The sequence below is a fragment of the Aphelocoma coerulescens genome, chromosome 2 (assembly GCF_041296385.1).
Source record: "Aphelocoma coerulescens isolate FSJ_1873_10779 chromosome 2, UR_Acoe_1.0, whole genome shotgun sequence".
Classification (NCBI taxonomy): domain Eukaryota; kingdom Metazoa; phylum Chordata; class Aves; order Passeriformes; family Corvidae; genus Aphelocoma; species Aphelocoma coerulescens.
In genome coordinates this window covers 43208680-43226118 of record NC_091015.1, presented here as the reverse complement: position 1 = coordinate 43226118, position 17439 = coordinate 43208680, and the positions used below count along the sequence as shown (strand labels likewise).

The 17439-nt window shown below is 43.7% G+C and overlaps 1 protein-coding gene across 2 annotated transcripts in view; it reads left to right on the top strand.

Moving 5' to 3' along the window:
• The first annotated feature begins 378 nt into the window (after positions 1-378).
• Positions 379-17439, top strand: part of JAZF1 (JAZF zinc finger 1) — a 189618-nt gene continuing 172557 nt past the window's right edge. The window contains exon 1 of one of the 2 annotated variants that reach the window (XM_069007191.1): positions 379-614. In XM_069007191.1, coding sequence (XP_068863292.1) covers positions 500-614 — 115 coding nt within the window. In that variant the 5' untranslated portion in view covers positions 379-499. The remainder of the gene's footprint in view (positions 615-17439) is intronic. The other variant, XM_069007192.1, reaches the window with a different exon arrangement.

Genomic DNA, 17439 nt, shown 5'->3' with positions numbered 1-17439 from the left:
CCCGGAGCATCTCCCCTCGCCCCGCTGGCTGCAGGAGCAGCCCCCGGCCCCGCCGCTGCCTCCGAGAGGCTGAGGGGGAAAGTTCTCCCCGCTCCCCCCCAGCCCCGCGCGGGGCCGGACGAGGCGGCGCGGGTGTCCCCCGGCGGCGGAGGGCGGCGCGGGTGCCCTGCTCCTCCCGCCGCCGGCGGCCGCCGCCGGGGCAGCACAGCTGTTACAGAGCCGCGCTGGTCCCTCCTCCCAGCTGCGGCTGCCTCATCTCCCCCCACCCAGCCCGTCCCTCCCCTCCGCCGCTCCCGACGCTGCTGCTGCTGCTGCCGCCGCCGCCGCCGCCGCCGCCACCACCACCACCACCTCCTCCTCCTCCTCCCCACCCCCACCCTCTCTCTCGCTCCCCATCTCTCTCTCTCCGTCCCGTTCCCCCCCTGCCCCCGCCTCTCCCCGCCCTGCCGCCGCTGGCCCTGGCAGAGCAGGCACCGCAGGGGGATCTCGATGTAACACCATGACAGGCATCGCCGCCGCCTCCTTCTTCTCCAACGCCTGCAGGTTCGGGGGCTGCGGGCTCCACTTCCCAACCCTGGCAGAGCTCATCGAGCACATCGAGGACAACCACATCGGTGAGTGCCCGCGGGGCCGCGGCCGGGGCAGGGCAGGGCGGGCGGGGGACGCGGGGGCCGCGTGTGCGGCGGCGGCGGCGCGGGGCGGGGTGGGGGGCACAAGGTGCAGCGGGAGCCGGGGCGCGGCGGCCGCCGGGGGGGAAGGTCGGCGGGCGAAGAGTGGCAGGAGCGGTTCCTGCGGGCGACGTGGAGCGCTCTTCAGGGAGGCGGCGGCGTGCGGCGCGGCGGCATGGGTGGGTGCGGGGGAGGCGTGCAGCCCGCCGGCCCTGGCGAGGGGGAGTTAGTTTGCATTGGCAGGAGGGAGCGCAGGAGCCCGGAGGAGGAGGCGGCGGTGGAGGAGGAGGACGGGCACAGCACGCCGCCTGCTGCTTCCGCCCCGGCGCTGGCTGTCAGGGCTCCGGGGAGGGAGGGAGCCGCCGCCGCGGCAGCCATTCCGCTTCCTCCTCCTCCTCCTCCTCCTGCCGCCGCCACTGCGTCCTGTCAGCGCTGTTGCTAGGTGTGGCGGGGAGCACGGGTCGCGCTCCGGCCGCCGCAGCGCGGGAGGCGCCTCTCGGCGGAGGCACCGGCGTGCGGGAGCCCGGGGCCGGCGGCACGGTGGGCGTGGAGGGAGCGCCCGGCGGCGGGGCCGGCGCAGCCCCCGGGGCCGGGCGGGTGGGAGAAGAAGGTGGCCGCGCCGGGCGGGACCCGCTGCCCTGAGCCGTGGAGCCCAGGCCTGGCCGCGCCGGAGCATCACCTGCGGGCTCCCCCCGAAGCCGCCGCCCCCCGCTCCCCGAAGCCGCCCGTCCCGCCAGGGCCGCGGGGGCGGGGACGCGGCGGGGCGATGACTCGTCAGTGCCTTCCCGGCGCGGGCGCCTCATGGGCGGCGGGCGGGAGCGTGCGCAGGGGCGCCGGGGCCGCCCCTCGGCGGCGCGGGCGGCGCCCAGGGGAGGAGGGGGCGGTGTGGCTCCCGGCCGGCCGCGGGCGCCAACTTTCCCTCTCCCCCCTCCGGCGGGACCGGCCTGCCCGCGCCCGGCTGGGCCTCAGGCGTGCTGGAGTGCAAGGTCTGCGGCGAAGCATCTCATCCCCAGCCGGGCACGGCATTGCCGCCTCCCCGCACCTTCCCGCCTCGGCAGGTGTGCTGCCTTGGCTGCTGCGATGCTTGCTTCCCATCTGCATCTTCCCGACTTTCTCTTTTTGCTAATAAAATACAGCGCTTAAACTGTCAAAAACGAGCTAGTTCTTTGAAGCAGACCAAGTTTTAAAACTAGGGGAAAAAATACAGAAGTTTTCAGTACCTAGGGACCCAAGTGTTTCACTAGAAGTATGAGGAAAAAGCTGCTACAGAACGATGAGGCTACCATGCATTTCAGCTTATTAAAGTTTTAATAAGCCTGCCTGAATACCTGAAAAAAATCACTGAAGCTTAAATTGCGAGTGTAATGTTACATTAATGTAGCATTATAGGTCAGCAAGATGAAAGGTGTGGTTCTCATAATTATCACGATGCCTAGTATGAGGTAACAAAACCACATACCACAAAACTGTGTAATTTATGACTCTACATGGTGCAGGCAATACCATTGTGATATTGTTGGGTTTTTTTTTTAGTCTCAGATTCTTAGCTTTTCCTATACCATGCATCGCATCACATTACACCAGAAAAGCTTAGAAGAAATAGTTCCCCAAAATGAAAGTTCGTAAGTCATCTTATGTGTCCCTTGAGTGGATTATCAGCCCTTAGGTGCCACAGCCCACAGGGTGTCAGAGAAGATATGGTCCTGCCCATGTGGTCTGTGAGCTGCTGTCTGAGTCCCAGTCAGCAGTTCTGAGACTTCTTTGCAGAGAAGAGAACTTTATGCTGAAATACTGTAATTTTTAAATAATTATATATTTAAGTGTATCATTTGCCATGACTTCCAGGACACGCATCTGAGGCTCTGCACATAGCATCACACAAGCAGTTGATTTGAGTACAAACTGGTGGGGTAGGACATAAGGTTGCTCATGCTTCATTTTTAATGTTTCACCTCTGCGTGACAGCAGGTTGAACTTGACCTGTTTGTGAGTACCAGATGTGGCAATGTTACCTGTATGAGATACTGGGAAAATCAGTAGGGAGTTGAACCAGTGACACCGAGTATGGATCCCAGTTCTTTCTTACATGAAGGCTCAACTCTATGGTTCGGTGTGTGCGAGGAACTCCTGCCACAGCCCAAAGGATGGTAATCTATGAAAACTCACCAGATAGGCACTCAACCAAAAGGTGATTAACCTTTCTGAAAGCAACTAGGAAATAAAGGACTAAATATCTGAATAGGACCTTAGTTGGAATTACTTTCTCAGTAAGATGATGCAAACAGTGTCCAGCTTTTGCCGTCATACAGGCCTAGAAATGTGCGCTGAAAAGTGTTGCTTTAAAAATTGACTATTTTTTGGCATATGAAATGAAGAGTAACATGCCACGTAAAAATAGATTGTTTTGGACATTCAGTGTGTGCTGCAGGAATAAAGAAAACTGAATTGAGTTATATTCCATTATTAGTTTAAACTGAAGTGGGTGATTGCTGGGCAGACAGCACATGATAACAAACTTGATGCTGCAGACAGCTGTGTGTGGGGGAGGCATATATGGCACAGGTCTGGCTGCTGCAGTGCTGCTGCTCTGCCACATTTCACAGGATGGGTTAATTGTTCACACCATCAGTGGAGCGCTGGTAGGAATGTGGTTGTTTTTCAGAGCCCCACTGTGTATCTGAAAAGTGGGAGCAAACACTTATCAAAGGAATTTTTTTTTGGTCAGCCTTTGGAAAAAACCTCAGCTTAACATAAGGAAGTAGGACAAGAGACAATGGGAATAAAGTGATGCACAGGAATTTCCACCTGAACTTGAGGAATTACTTCTGTCGTGTGGGTGGCTGCTCATTGGAACAGGTTGCCCAGAGTGATTGTGGAGTCTCCCTCACTGGAGATACTCAAGAACCATCTGGACGCAATCCTATGCCATGTGCTCTAGGATGACCCTGCTTGAGCAGGGAGATTGGATCGGATGACCCAATGTGGTCCCTTCCAGCTTTACCTCTTCTGTGATTCTGTGAAACACTGTTATGGCATTCTGGACGCATTTCTGAGCAATTATGCAGTTGCTTTTTTTGTTCATAATACTAATGAATAATCATATTGTAATGAAATAATTCAGTGTACAGTGGTGTGATTTTTTTTTTTCCCACCTACATCTTAGTGACCAAGTGGGAAGCTACCAGTGACTTGAAAAAGTATCAGTGTATATAATCTGGGAGAGTTGTGGCCATTGGATGAAGGATTCAGCTCCAAGGTGGTGCTGGGTGCACATCTGCTGCTTTCTGGGTTTTTTGCGTTTATAGATCAAAGACACATGAAGAAGCTCTGAAGCACTGGTCTGGGACCTTTCATTAGGCAGGCCAGGCTCTACTGGTGTCCTCTGCAATGAGACTGTGTTCTGCAGTCCATAGGAATACCACTAAACAGTGTATTCACGTTTTCTGCGGCTCACAGCTGGAAATGGATGTTGATTTAAAACTGCCGATTTGTAAATGCTTCTCTGTCAGCTTTTTCTACCAGCACGTTGTCCAAGCAACCTGAAGTGCTGTTACCTTCTCTGCAAGTGTGCCAAGAAGGGGGGCTTTTGGTCTTCCTTGCTAGGCTGTCTCCCCGCCTCTCAGTTTTGTCTGCTCTGATCCCTTGCAGGTAGTTTGGCTGACTTTTCTGACATCTCTAGTCCAGGAGTAAAAGGCCAAATTTACTACAATTAGCCAGATTCAGACTGTCAAATGGAATGGACTCAATTGCCCTTAGTAATGTCAAGAGAGGAGGAAAAAGAGTTCCAAACCCACTAATTTTGAACTGCCTATTGAAACTATTCATCTGTGGCAACATGGCAAACTTTATTGCATTTCTGCAGTCCCATAGTGTCTTTGGCTATGATGTTGGGACCAGCACCTCTGGCTCCACAGAGTGTTTCTGAAAATACATTTAAGTCTTCTGGGGCATTTTAAGCTGTTCATAGAAGTCCAGAGGGCCACACCTTTGGTGAGGTTTCTTTTTTTGGTTGTTTTTTTTTGTTTTGTTTTGTTTTTTTTGAGGTGGTGGGTGCTCCTCTCCCCTTTCCCATGACTTGTTTCTCCCTCAATCTACCCACAGTTAAACTTCACCCTCTAGAGTGGTGAGTCAGGTAGCTCCTTATTTGCTAAGACAAAGTTTATTCTGATGCTGAAGGACTAATATTTGAACTGAATCTCTTCATCAGGTTTTGGCAACATGTATTTATTTTAATTGTAGTAAAATACTTTTAAATCAGGTGAGGTTGCTGTTTGTATGAGGCAATGTGTTCACTTGGTTCATGACAAGTGCTGACATGGTGTATGAACCTGTGTAGCTCTGTGGCTGATATGCGCAATCCTGCTTCTCCTGAGGCTCATCAAGCATTGAGGAAATAGATGTGAATGAAATGAGTGTCCAAACATGTGGTTGGTGGGCTGGAAGAGGTGGAGAATGGATAGGAAGAGATACAAAAGATAAATCTGGAGATGCTCTTATCTGGAAATAGTTTGATAACTGTATTGGACTGAAACTACTAGAATTTGAAGGGAGAAAAAAAAGACCATCTGCTTATACAGTAACTGCACCAAAAGATGATCGTCTGTCGCTGAACATTTCATCACAGCTTTGCAAGAAGTCCCAGTGTTAGATAGCTTCCAGTGGGGTATTTTTGTAGTACTGCTGTTGGAACTGGGAGCTTTTCATCAAGCTTGACTGATTCCCAAATACTAGGATGGGTCCTGCAACAGAACAGTACTTGCTGTGGGAGCAGGCAGCTGCTTTCGTAAGTGGTAGGATTAGCAGTAAAAATAAAACTTCCTCCATAAAAGAATAATTGCAGAGGACAGACCAAAACCTTGCATAATAAATACTACCCATCTGGAAAGTTCAGGTCATATGGAGGGAGAAAGAAGCTTATGAATTTCCATGTCTGGTGGTAGCTTTGACATCTGCTGCCTTCAGTGACTTCAGTTCTTAATATTATGCAGTCAAGGGGCCAGATTCCCCAACAAAGAGCTCAAGCAGTTGAATAAGCCATTGGCTGAATGCGTGTAGCTTTCCTAAAGTTATCCCTTTCAGTATTTCCTCAGACATGCTAATAATGTTGTGGTGTCCTCACTTTGATAGCTGAAGGTGTTGAATGATGAGCTGGCTGTGAGCACATGCTAAAATGGCATTTGGTATTGCTAAAATGTGGGCTTTGCTCCCCACTGCTGTGTTGCCCAGGCTTCCAACAGCAGCTTGGATAAAGTGCAGTCTGACAGAGATGACGGCTTCTATATTGGAGCCAACACCATGTTGTGTAAAACAAGCATGAGAAGATGCAACTGTTGTATGTTGCTGAAGATGAGCATTAGGGGCTACACACCAGCACCTATGGAAGCCTGGAAAACCTAAGTCTGTATGACAGATTGTGTTCGTTAAAGCTGAGCTCTTCACAAGACTGTGAACATCGTTTAAGTGGCTGCCATCATGTAAGTTTCTCTTAGCATTTGCTCAGTGTGTAATTTAACATTTGCAGTTGAGACTGGCTGTTTTGAAAAGGTGGTAGATCTTAACCTAAGGCTTTTTACACCAGGAGTGATGTGGCAGCTAGGTACGTGGAATGCTGTCATCAGCATCTGGAAATGAGAGGACAGACTCATACTTAGTTGCCAGTAATGTGCATGAATGTGTGTCCTTGCAAAATAAACGAACAATTATGTGTATTTACCTCAGCAGGAGTAGTAATTATTGTTTATGAAAACCAACTTTCTACATTTATGGCTACATTTAGCTAAAGTTCATCCTCTGCCCAGTATTTCTGCTACTGTAGTTTTTTTGGTTTTTATTTAAAATGCATTTCACAGTGAGGTGGAAGGATCTGTTTTCCAAGGATGTTGGTTATTTGCTATGTAAGTTGGTGTGGTGAGGAAGGCCCTTCTATCTCAGGAAGGCTTTTCTATCAAATAAAGTCTTTTTTTGACTAAAAGTTCTAACCAGCACTTTTTTCCCCCCACATGTAATCCTGAGCAGAGCAAGTTTTTGGATTACTTAACACTTACGAATATGGCTTCTTTTGCTCTTTGGGTTTGAATATAAATTGTGATGAAATCTAAATGCAACTCTTGTAACAAATTCTAGAGTATATTAATCGTGTGGAGGAAAATGGAATTGTCATTAAACTTTGACTAAAACTAAACTTTGACTAATTTTTTGATATTTCTGACATGAAATTTTTTCTTGTTCTGATGTTACCAAGTACATGGAGTATAAGATATAAAGTGTTTACCGGCGTAAAGCCCGAGTCATACATTTTCTAGGAGGAAAGGACTGAAAGCAAACATCTGTGAACATGCTGCGAACTGATTTTTCATTTTTAAGATTGAAGATCTCACATAAAGCTGATAGGGATCTTTCCTTTTTCCTCTGCTTGCTGGAGTGGCTTTGGGTGAGGCCCAATGCAGTGCTGTATCCATATGACTGGCAGGGATTGCTCCTCTTATATGCCAGCAGATCTACACAAGAGCTGGAAAATGAAAACTTGAAGAAACATCAGGTAACTTGTAGCAGTGGCATTACGCTTCATTTGTGCAGGGCATATTTACCTTTGTGGCAAAATTTATAGTGATTATCATGTCTGCACTTCAGACTTTGAGAGGATGTTTTCATAGCTAGTCTCCAGTTCTTATGAGAACTGTAAAATAATCAGGTGGCTGCCAGTCAAATTTTCTTTTTTTCACTTGATCATTTCTTGAGGAATAAGAAATTGTATAATAAAAAATAATAATTGTATAGTAAAAAATAATTTGAGGAAGGGGTGATGCCAGAAGATGAAGAAACATCTGTTTAATCTGAGACAATCTTACCTACCATTTCTTCCTCTTCTAGAATATAATGCAAATACAAACAAGTAGTCAGAAATATTTTGTGTCAAGCTGCAGAATACTTTAATGCGGAAGAAAGAAGCACTACAGGCCTGCTGCTTGCAGTATACATTTTATGTTGCCCCTGAATGTGCTATTTTTTTTTCTTTATTTATAATTCTTTTTCTTGAATAAGCTGTTTTTCACTGAGAATTAATTTTATTTATCTCTAGTAAGCACCAGTTATTCAAAATTTGGATGATAACCATCTAAGAAAATAGCTGCTCTGTACCCTTTGAGAAAGGCAGAGACAAAGATTTTAGTGTTAATTTGAAATGGCGACAATTAGAGAATTGATTTGATAAATCAGCTGTGTTTAACAATAGAATCATTGGTTTTAAAGGACTGTCTCAGTGAATAACTTCACATTAAAAATTAAACAACCAATTCCTGTTACTCAGTGTCTGATTCTATCTTGAGACTTTTAGAAATGCTGTGGGAGAGTACATAAGGTTTATTACACTTTAGTTACGAGATGATGGACCAATATTCAGAGCTGTAGGATTGAAGAAATATTCCAGTTTATGGTTTAATGATCTTTTCTTTGCTATTAATATTTGTGTTCCCTGAATTCTTACAAGGCTCCTTCTTAGCTTTGTGCTGTCATAAACAAGGGGAATGGATTTTTTCACCAGAGATGCTGATGGCACTGCACTTGTTGATTGTGTTTCTCATAAGTGCACAGGATGCAGTACATTACTACTGTGCAGTTTCATTTCAGATACTGTTCATTAAAGACTGAACTGACTTAAATACAAATGTTATTTGTATCTTTTTAATGTTCCATTTTGTGTTACAAAGGATGGAGTAGACATAGAAGAAGAAATTTCATCAGCTTAAGGGAAAAATTGCATGGGATTTTGAAGCCAAGTTGGTCAGTTCTTTATGGACAAAAAGATGAGAACTTAATTGTGGATGAATTTTGAAACTTTTCTTCTGATTTTGAGAAAGATTTCACTGTGAGCTAACAAAGGCCATCTTATTTATTAAGACTTTTTTGCGAAAAGCTGAGCACTTTCATTTTGAAATACTGGCATTGCTGAAACTGGTCCAACAAAATCTTTTTATAGCTTTAGAAAATATTTGGACACTCCTGAGATACCTGCTCCAAGTACTTTGTCAAGCTTGAGTAAGCTGCAACTGTTTCTGTTCCTTATGGAAATTAAGTTTTTTGCCCAACATATTTTGACAGATAATAAATAGTCTGTGCATAAAATTTGACCCTCTGAATACCCCAGTATGAAGTGGAAAGGACCTATCACCTATTTCTCCAGCAGTGTGTAATGTAGTCACTGTCTTACTTCCTGGGAATTATCCAGATAGAAGCCATAATCCAGAAACAGGGAGGTGGTACATTTGAGATGCAAGAGTTTCGGTTTCACTGCTGTATGAGACTGCCATGGATAACTGAATGTTAACTCAGCCCCTTATGGTCATTTAGTGTTGAAAACAACAGTATTTAATTATTTCAGTCTTTTATTGTGAGGTAATCCTGCTGTGTATGCTCATCAGAGTGTGTGTATTAGTGCTGTGGAAGTGACCTCAAAATTCATTTGAAGGCTTCGTGTAGACTTCAGATGTTTGCCTGCTGGCAGGTGAAAGCTGCATACCAGATTACTGAGGTCTACCCTTGCTTCCTTTGTGTTTAGATCAAAGAACTGGCATTGATACAAGTAAATCTGATGACAAACTTTTAGGGAAGCCCTTGAAGTTTACATGTTTTTGTAGCAGTATGTTGGAGAAGTGTTACAGCTTCTATAACTTGCTTTTGAGTTGAGGAGTGTCTGCTACCTGATGGTTATACTGGGTTAATTGGGTGATGTGAGAGTTGTTAAGATCTCAGTTTTGATGCAGAAAATAACAGTGAACCACGCACATACTCATCTCTATTTCAGTTTGGGACTAGGGAGCTTTTCTGTTTATCCTGTTAAGTTCTGTGGGTATCTGCAGAGCCTTCCTCCTGAGGCATCAGGTTTTCATTGTACTTATTTTTTTTCCTCTTGCTTAGAGTAGATTATGGAGAAAGATGTGTGAAAAACCCACAAAGGCAAACCCCAAATAAATTAGTTTGGGCCATGTTGCAAGAGCTTCCTGCTCACTTAATAAGTATGTTAATGTGAAGAAGATGGATTTGTGGATGGGGGAGTGATGTATTTCCACAGCAGTGGCAGCACAGAAAGGGGAAGAGGCTTGGAAGTATACTGCTCTGTGTGCCCAGGCTGAGGGTTATTCATCAAATACAGAGTGCCATGGATGTGGCAGGGTGGACCAGGCAGCTGACAGTAACAAATTCACTAAAAATTGCTTGTAACTACTGTTATATTTGGAGGAAAAAGGAAAGCTTAGAAGTGTTTAAAATAAAATCCATGGTTGCAGATCCTTCCAGGGAGGAACTAGGAAGACTGTGGTCCTTACTGGAGTTATAAGTGCTCTATGCTCCATGAGGCAAGGTAGTGGTGTGGTGAGTGAGAAGGGTGGGAAGATAATGTTACCTGGAGTTTTTTGTATGTACTTTCATTTCACAGGACTTCTCTAGGGACTCTTCATCTTCCTGGGCTCATTGTGAGCACTTGCTGTACTTCAGAGAGGCTTTCTAGCTGTGCTGTAGGACTCTGTACACAGTTGTAGCATTGGTAATAACTGTATTTTCTTTTTACCTTAGAAAATCTCATAAATTGACTAAATACTCTTATAGATGGGAGATGCTGACACTGTAGCTATATCAGTCCTCACACTTTATCTTCAGCAGCCATGCGTGACAGGGGTTCCAGACTTTGGCCTCTGTCTTAGGAGAGCTATCTAGAGGGTTAGCTACCTGTACCTAGTGTTCTTATTTCATGTGACCAGAATAAGCTCTTTCTTCCTGGCAGATTTTTTTTTTTTTTTTGAGTGATTGTGAAGAGCCTGCCATCAGAACAAAGCAAGTACTTAATCTTTGCTGACAGTTAGCAGGGCTCTCTTTAGACCAGACTGAGTAGGGAGATAAAGTCTATGTTGGATACTGTGAGCTGGGACATAGTTTATGCCACAGAGTTTTGGTGGTTTGCTTAACCTGCTTCCAGAGCCAGGGTAAATCAAGAGCTTGTTCAGGTATGTAACAATAATTGAATGCACAGGATGGCAAAAAGGTATTTGTTGCGTTTATCTTCTGTGGATATTTTTGGTTCCACTCTGGTATTTTAATATTAAGTGGTTGGATTTTAATGAAATCTAAAAAAAAAAAAATTGCCCGTGAGCAGCCTTTACCTGAAGAATTTTACTTCTGCAGCAATTTTTATAACTCTGAGTTAGGAACCACTGTGAAAGAGATGGGCAAGAGGTTCTACATCTGCTCTTGCTATACCTGAATTTTATGTATGGCCTCAAATGCATTTCAAATATTGAAACATAATAAAAATGAACATGCACTTATAAACTTAATGAATGTTCTGGAGATAGACTGGGTTAATTGATAGCTGCATTTTTTCTCAGTGGTGTCCTGACTTCTTCCTTTGTTTCTTTTTTATATAGAAAGTGTAGCTCCTGTAGCACTGCCACCCTAGTTTTGCTTGATCCCACTGCCCTCAGAAATGTAGTAGGTGTACAGTTAGTGAACCCTTCTGTTCTTGCTACTGGCACAGTGTTGCAGCCACAGGATTGCTTACTACCACCAAGCTTTCTGGAAATGAGGGAATGCCTCTTCTCTGACCCTGCCTATATGGGAGCTGTAACATCTGCATTTGGAAACTAAATCCCTTTTCTCTGTCCCACAAAGCACAATGCGTTAATAATGGAAAGGATTGGAGTTTTGCCTGCAATGGTGTAAGTGGCTACTAAAAACACTTGATACCTCATGAATTCAAGGTTGAGCTCAAACAGATAGTTTTGCAATTGCTTGTTCTGTAGTAGCAGGTGTGCATACATATTGAAAGCCTGTTAGTATTTGCTCATAATCTCTTCGGTGTTGTGTGGCTAGAACCATGGCACGGAATTGAGTATACAGCTTTCCTGAAAGTATTGTCAACTTGCATAGTTTAATGATTTAAATTTTATTATGCACTCATTGTGTGCCATTAGACTTGCTATATTGATAATTAGGAACAATAATTCATGCTGATCTTTCTGCATGTAATTTAAAAATATTAATTGTAATGGAAGACCGGGTTCATGTTTCTTTCAGAAGCCTGCAGAGCTGCAGGTAGTTAGGAGAAGAAGAGAGAACTGAAGAGAGGAGGTTAGGAAGAGCCCACATACTAACTCAGTCTTGGCAAATTGGTCCAAACAGAGGTAAGAATTAAAAACCCAAACATGCCAGTATCTGTACTTTGGTGAGACACTTGTGAGGGATTAGTCATCCTTTCATGATTGAAAAAACATCATACAAACCCGGGGTTGGAATTAATTTTTTTATGTCTGTGTCGAACCGGTGAAGCAAAGTTGGACCTTTACATCTTTCTTCTGTTCTGTACTAGCTTTGGTTACTAAACTAGGAAAATTAAGCCCCTCTCATCACCTGCCACTTTTTCTTACCTGCCAAGCCCTGACTGGTGGTTTAAGGAAAGGGATTATAAGTCCCATACCGACATGGAGGAAACTCTGCTCCAGCAGTGTTTAGCTTTTGATAAGCAGTTATGCTCAACAGCGCATTCTGTTGCACGTACACACAGACCCCATGTGTGGGGCTTGGTGCCCCAAAAGTGGTTTTACCCTTTGCATAGAATGTACCTGCCTAGAAAGTTGTTACACGTGCATTCTGTGGTAGAGTTGGTGGGTACCTGATTTAGGCTTTGTAGGGAAATCAGAAATTGCTTACTGTTTGTTACTGCTTTTAAAAAAAAAAAAGTTCAAAAATCTCCATCCGGTGTCTGCTCACCTGCTGCTCACCTTCTGACTGTTCATTCTGTTCTCTTCTCCTGTTGCTCCACAGATGAGTGGTTGATTGGAGCCTTTCTCACAGCTGCTGCTTTTCTGTCCTGGAATCACTGAACCACTTTGTCCTGTAAAGTCTCAAAGCCTTCTTTTCTTGTGAATACTGGTTGTTCTAATTTATTTCTTTTTGGTGCTCTGTAGAACAGGTGTAGCTTAGGAACAGGACACTGAACACAAGCGTAATAGGATATACTGTACTTGTGTTGTTCAGGCCTCTATATTAACCATATAAATACAGAAGGTACCTTTCTGAGAAAATAAAGAGGCAGAGTGTAGCAAGGAGTAAAGATGAAGAAATCTGAAATTGAAGCAAGGAAGAAAAGGAGTATGTGAAAAACAAAGGAGTCTACCTTCTAAAATGAGGTCTTGGTTGGGGGTTTTGAATCTCATAAGCTGGACAGTTACCTGCCTGAAAAGAAACCATGTTTTTTCTTGCTAGTCAGACACATCTCTAATTCTGGAGCAAGTATACAGGCCACTCTCTTTCTCCTGACTCACTTTGAGGTTGAATGCTTGGGGTTGTTCAGGCAGTCTGCTTGAGGCATGTACTTGGTGATATTCAGAGCTCTTAATGGATGTTTTAAGTATTCCTAGTTCACTGCCTGCAAAGTCCTTATCTAATTTATCCTGAAAACCTCTCTTGTTTGTATTACTAAATACCTCCTCATATCAGGTAATTTCTATGGGTTATTGTAGCTGCCTTTTCAAGCTAGCTCAGTACCTCTTTTGAATTTCCCACCTTGCAGGTGACCTGTCACACTGCTGATTTTTAACTCATTTTGTATAGATCATGTTCCTTAAGAGCTCCATTAATGATCTAGATGTGGATAACTCCCCTGTATTTTTGAAGCAGAACTTTACGTATCTGGGAGTTGAATTCTTTTGCTTAGCTTTCCTGCTCAGGATACTGAGCACTGAATGCTCAGTCCAAAGGACTGGTTCTGTAACTGAATGTGTGTGCTGAAGCACTCCTGCTAAAGAAGTGAGCAATCTCCTTCTCAGATATGACATACCTGTTCTTCTGTAATACTATAGCCTTTCTCTTAAGGTCAGTTCTGAGGCCGTCCTTTTTGGAGTCCTGGGATTTGTTACATGTTGGGGCTGGTAGCCCATCCTTCTGAAACAAACATTATTTTATTGCTATTGTAGCAGAACTGATTTTTTTCTTTTTTTCTTTTTTTTTTTGTCTTTTTTTTTTTTTTTGTCTTTTTTTTTTTTGGTCTTTTTTATTTTTTTTTTCCCCTCCCCCTTTCTCTTACCAGTGGTTTCACAGTAGAACAGCTTTCTTCTCAAGATCATAAAGGTCTTCCTTTCTGTGTACCCTTTGGTTGCTTTCTACCTGGTTGTGGGTAGGTAGCTTAGGAGAGCAGACTTCTTAATGATAGCTTGTCTGGGAGGCAGCCTGTTTATGTGGACTTAAGCTGATTTCCTCACTGTGAGTCCATTGAAGTTTCCCACCTTTGAACCTCTGGTGTTAAGCAATCAAACATCTTGCATGATGGCAATTTTTAGAGTCCAGTAGGCAGGGCCAATGATAAGCACTCAAGAAAGCAAATTTATTGTTTTGAGCTTGGTCTGTGGTTTTTTCCCCCACCGACATTTTATGAAGAGCAGAATATAAGCATTAAGACCATTACCAGAAGGTTTCATGCTTGGATTTGGGTGGATGCAAACCTGATACGGATTCCTTTCCAAGAGAGACTTTTATTTCTCAAGTGTCTGAGACAGCTCCCATTTGAAAACACGTTGAACTGTTCTGTGTTATGTATTTTGAGCCCCAACTATTCTGTGTTATGTATTTTGAGCCCCAAAGCGTCTTCGACCGTGGCAGAGGAGCTGCTTTGTCTCTGTGTCCTCGCAGTGCAGTGGAGTAACATATGTTGTTGATTACTAGGAAGATAAAGTTGAAGTCTCACAGTCTCCTGTCTTGTTGTTGTCTACTAGTTGATGTGGTGTCATTGTGCGTTAGGATGTGGAAAAGGATTCCTACAAACAAAAGAGCTACTGAGTAGTTGTGTCCTAAGCAGTACAAGTTTACATTGGCAGAACATACTTCTGGTTGAGCATATGTCCATGCGAGTTCCATGAAACACAGCTTGCCCTTGTGATACCTCATGGTAAGACATCATAGGGGCAAGAGAGACCAGCTGATGCTGAGGTACAGGCACAGTTTGGTGCCTGTGGTTGTGTAGGTGATTGCAGGGCTGTCCTTCCCTAAGCAAAGCGCAACTGTTACATTGCTGTGTTTGTAACACTCTCACTTTCATGTGTCTGTAGATACACAGTTTTCTTTACTTTGAGAGGGGAAAACCAGTGCTTTGGGGGACGACAACAGCCCTAGTTTTACATAATCATCATAAATACTTTTGTAGATGGGTTGATATTTAGGAAGTGCTGATCTCTTCACCTTCTGAAAACTGGTGGTCTTTTGTGGTGTCTCATTTTGGTCCTGTGTGGTTTTTATAATTGACATATATGGTTTAGTAAAACAAAATTGATCCATGGTACTAACATATAGTACTTCTACAGACTAAAGTGAGCATGGCAGCTCTTCCCACCTCATGGCCTAAGGAAAGAGAAGACATGGTAGCAAGAGGTAGATCTGAGTAGAGGCAGCTCCATCCTCCCTTTCTGCATGCTGTTTCCGGAGACGGCACAGAGGAGAGCAGAGAGCTGTGCTGGAGAACATGTTTAAGAACATGCATTCCTAGTGATTTGTTGGAGTTGTTAACGTGGTAGGAACTTGTCTAGATGTAATTTTGTTTCTGATGCTTAGAATGTGTTATAATGATGGGACCTTATGAGAATGGCTTGAGTAAAACTTTGGCTGCCTCGAGCAGATGCAGAGTTCAGCAGATATCTTTATTGGAGGAGAACAGAAGCATCTGTATGTTTGCATGCTACAAAAATGTAGTAATAATAAGATATGCTGCTAAGTGCATGTTTGTCAGTTTTGTTCAAGTGCTCAGATCTGCACTCTGATGGTCCCAGTTTAAGGAGTTAGGTAAGCAGCACAGTGGTATTCTGTGGTATTTTAACATTTGGGCTTGAATTTGAGAATCAGTTGTGGACATTTCCTGAGAAGCAGCAAGTTCCTACACATTTTGTGATCTGCAAGTCTCATGCTGAGTGCATATATGTGGTTGGCTGATTCCTATCTGTTCAAGTTTTGAGGGAGCAGCATATGCAGAGGTCCTCTGGTGCGGAGTAAAGATTTTCAAATAAATAAAGTCTTTTTCTGGTGATGTACACTTGTGGTGCCAGCTTAATGATGCTATTTTGAACTGGTTATAGGATAATGAAAACAGTGTTCCATGTTTCCTGAGTGTGGGTTACCAGCACTGCACTCCATATTTAGCTGTGAATACAAGGTGTCGGGATTAAGTTTTCCTTTTCATCATATAGGCAGTGTTCCTGAAAAAGTAAAGGTGCCAAAAATGAGCTCTAAAAACCACCACTAGATAGAGATTTCTGCGTTGTTTCCAACTTCCATAACTTCTCTGCATCTAGTTTTAAAAGCAGTTGAGCTGGATTGGGGATTAGGAGTCCTGTATTTTTATTTGCTATTCCCCACTGCTTTAGCTGACTGTAAGTGAACAGATAAAGCATTGTCTGTGAGAGGTAGCCAACACTTTTCTGTGTATGTATGGACTACAGAGGAAATGAATCTATTTATTAAATACAGTGTAGAAGTGGAATTTGCATATTTTTGTCTCTATGTAACTGTGAACCAGCATTACTGGTGCAGATTCTGTTTAGCAGGGTAAGGAAAAGGCTCTTTGCAGAGCAGATTGGAATAAAATCCAAAATATTTTTATCTACGCAGTGCTAAGGGATCTGAGGTTTTATAAGATGTGTTACTTGTTTTGCCATCTGATTTCTTCCTTTATGGCCATTTCATTTGGTTTAGCAGATCTCAAACTTCTAGCTTCAGCAGTGATACTGTAAAAGAGAAGATAATAAAATGTCAACTCTGTGTGGTGGTGGTGGTGTGTTTGGGGTGCAGAAGGGTTTTTTCGGTTGTTTTTTTTGTAATCTCTGCCATCTTTCCCTTTTTTGCAGAATCTTTTAATGGATCTTAAAACTGGTGAAAACACTAATTCTCAGTTTTTCTGCTTCTGTCCATGTCAGTGTAGAAGTGAAAACATGGTTCTAGTTATTGGTCTGATTCATGAGCATTCTCCTTGGCTTAGGTAGGAGGAGGAAGAGAATACATTATTGTGAAAGAAATGTTTGAGCTCCTCAGTAATAAAGTAAACATACCTTGCATTTAAGCAGGAAGAGTGTTGGTGGATAACAATGGTAGAATTACAGTTTAATTGGTTGACTGTAATAATAAGTATTAGTGTTTGGCAATGTGTTATTTCCATTTAGAAGTGCAAGGATTAGATGGCTCAGCAAACCATGGAGGAGGAGAACCAAACTGGAGAGGTGAAACCAGTTCTGGGCTAGTGGCAGGGCTGGATCTTCTCCTTCTTACAGGATTGTTGCAAGATGCCAGGGAGATGTGTGGGCACGAAGGATTTGTGCGCGTAATTTGCACCTCTCAGAAGCAAAACCTTTGGATGATCAGTGAACTTTTGGATGGAACATGGCTGATTTCTCTGCTGCAAAGATCCCAGTGAGAATATCAGAAGATCTAGGCTCATAAATAAGGCTATACATAAATATATAAACCCAAATGTACACATGCATGAAGGATGTTTATAGTTTCTTTGTCCACATGTAAATATGTGACATGTAAATAGATATTTTGGTTTTGGTTTGGGTAGGAGACTGAAGTGCAATTTCCTGTTCAAGATCACAGAATTCAAAATGGGGTTTACTCTAGAGAGTAGCTAAATACCTTCTATTAATGATGGCCTTTTTATTTCTTTTTTTTTTTTTTTAATTAATGGATATAATAACTATACTCTTGACATTATTTTTCTCTGAAATTCAAATCATGCTGCTTGGGC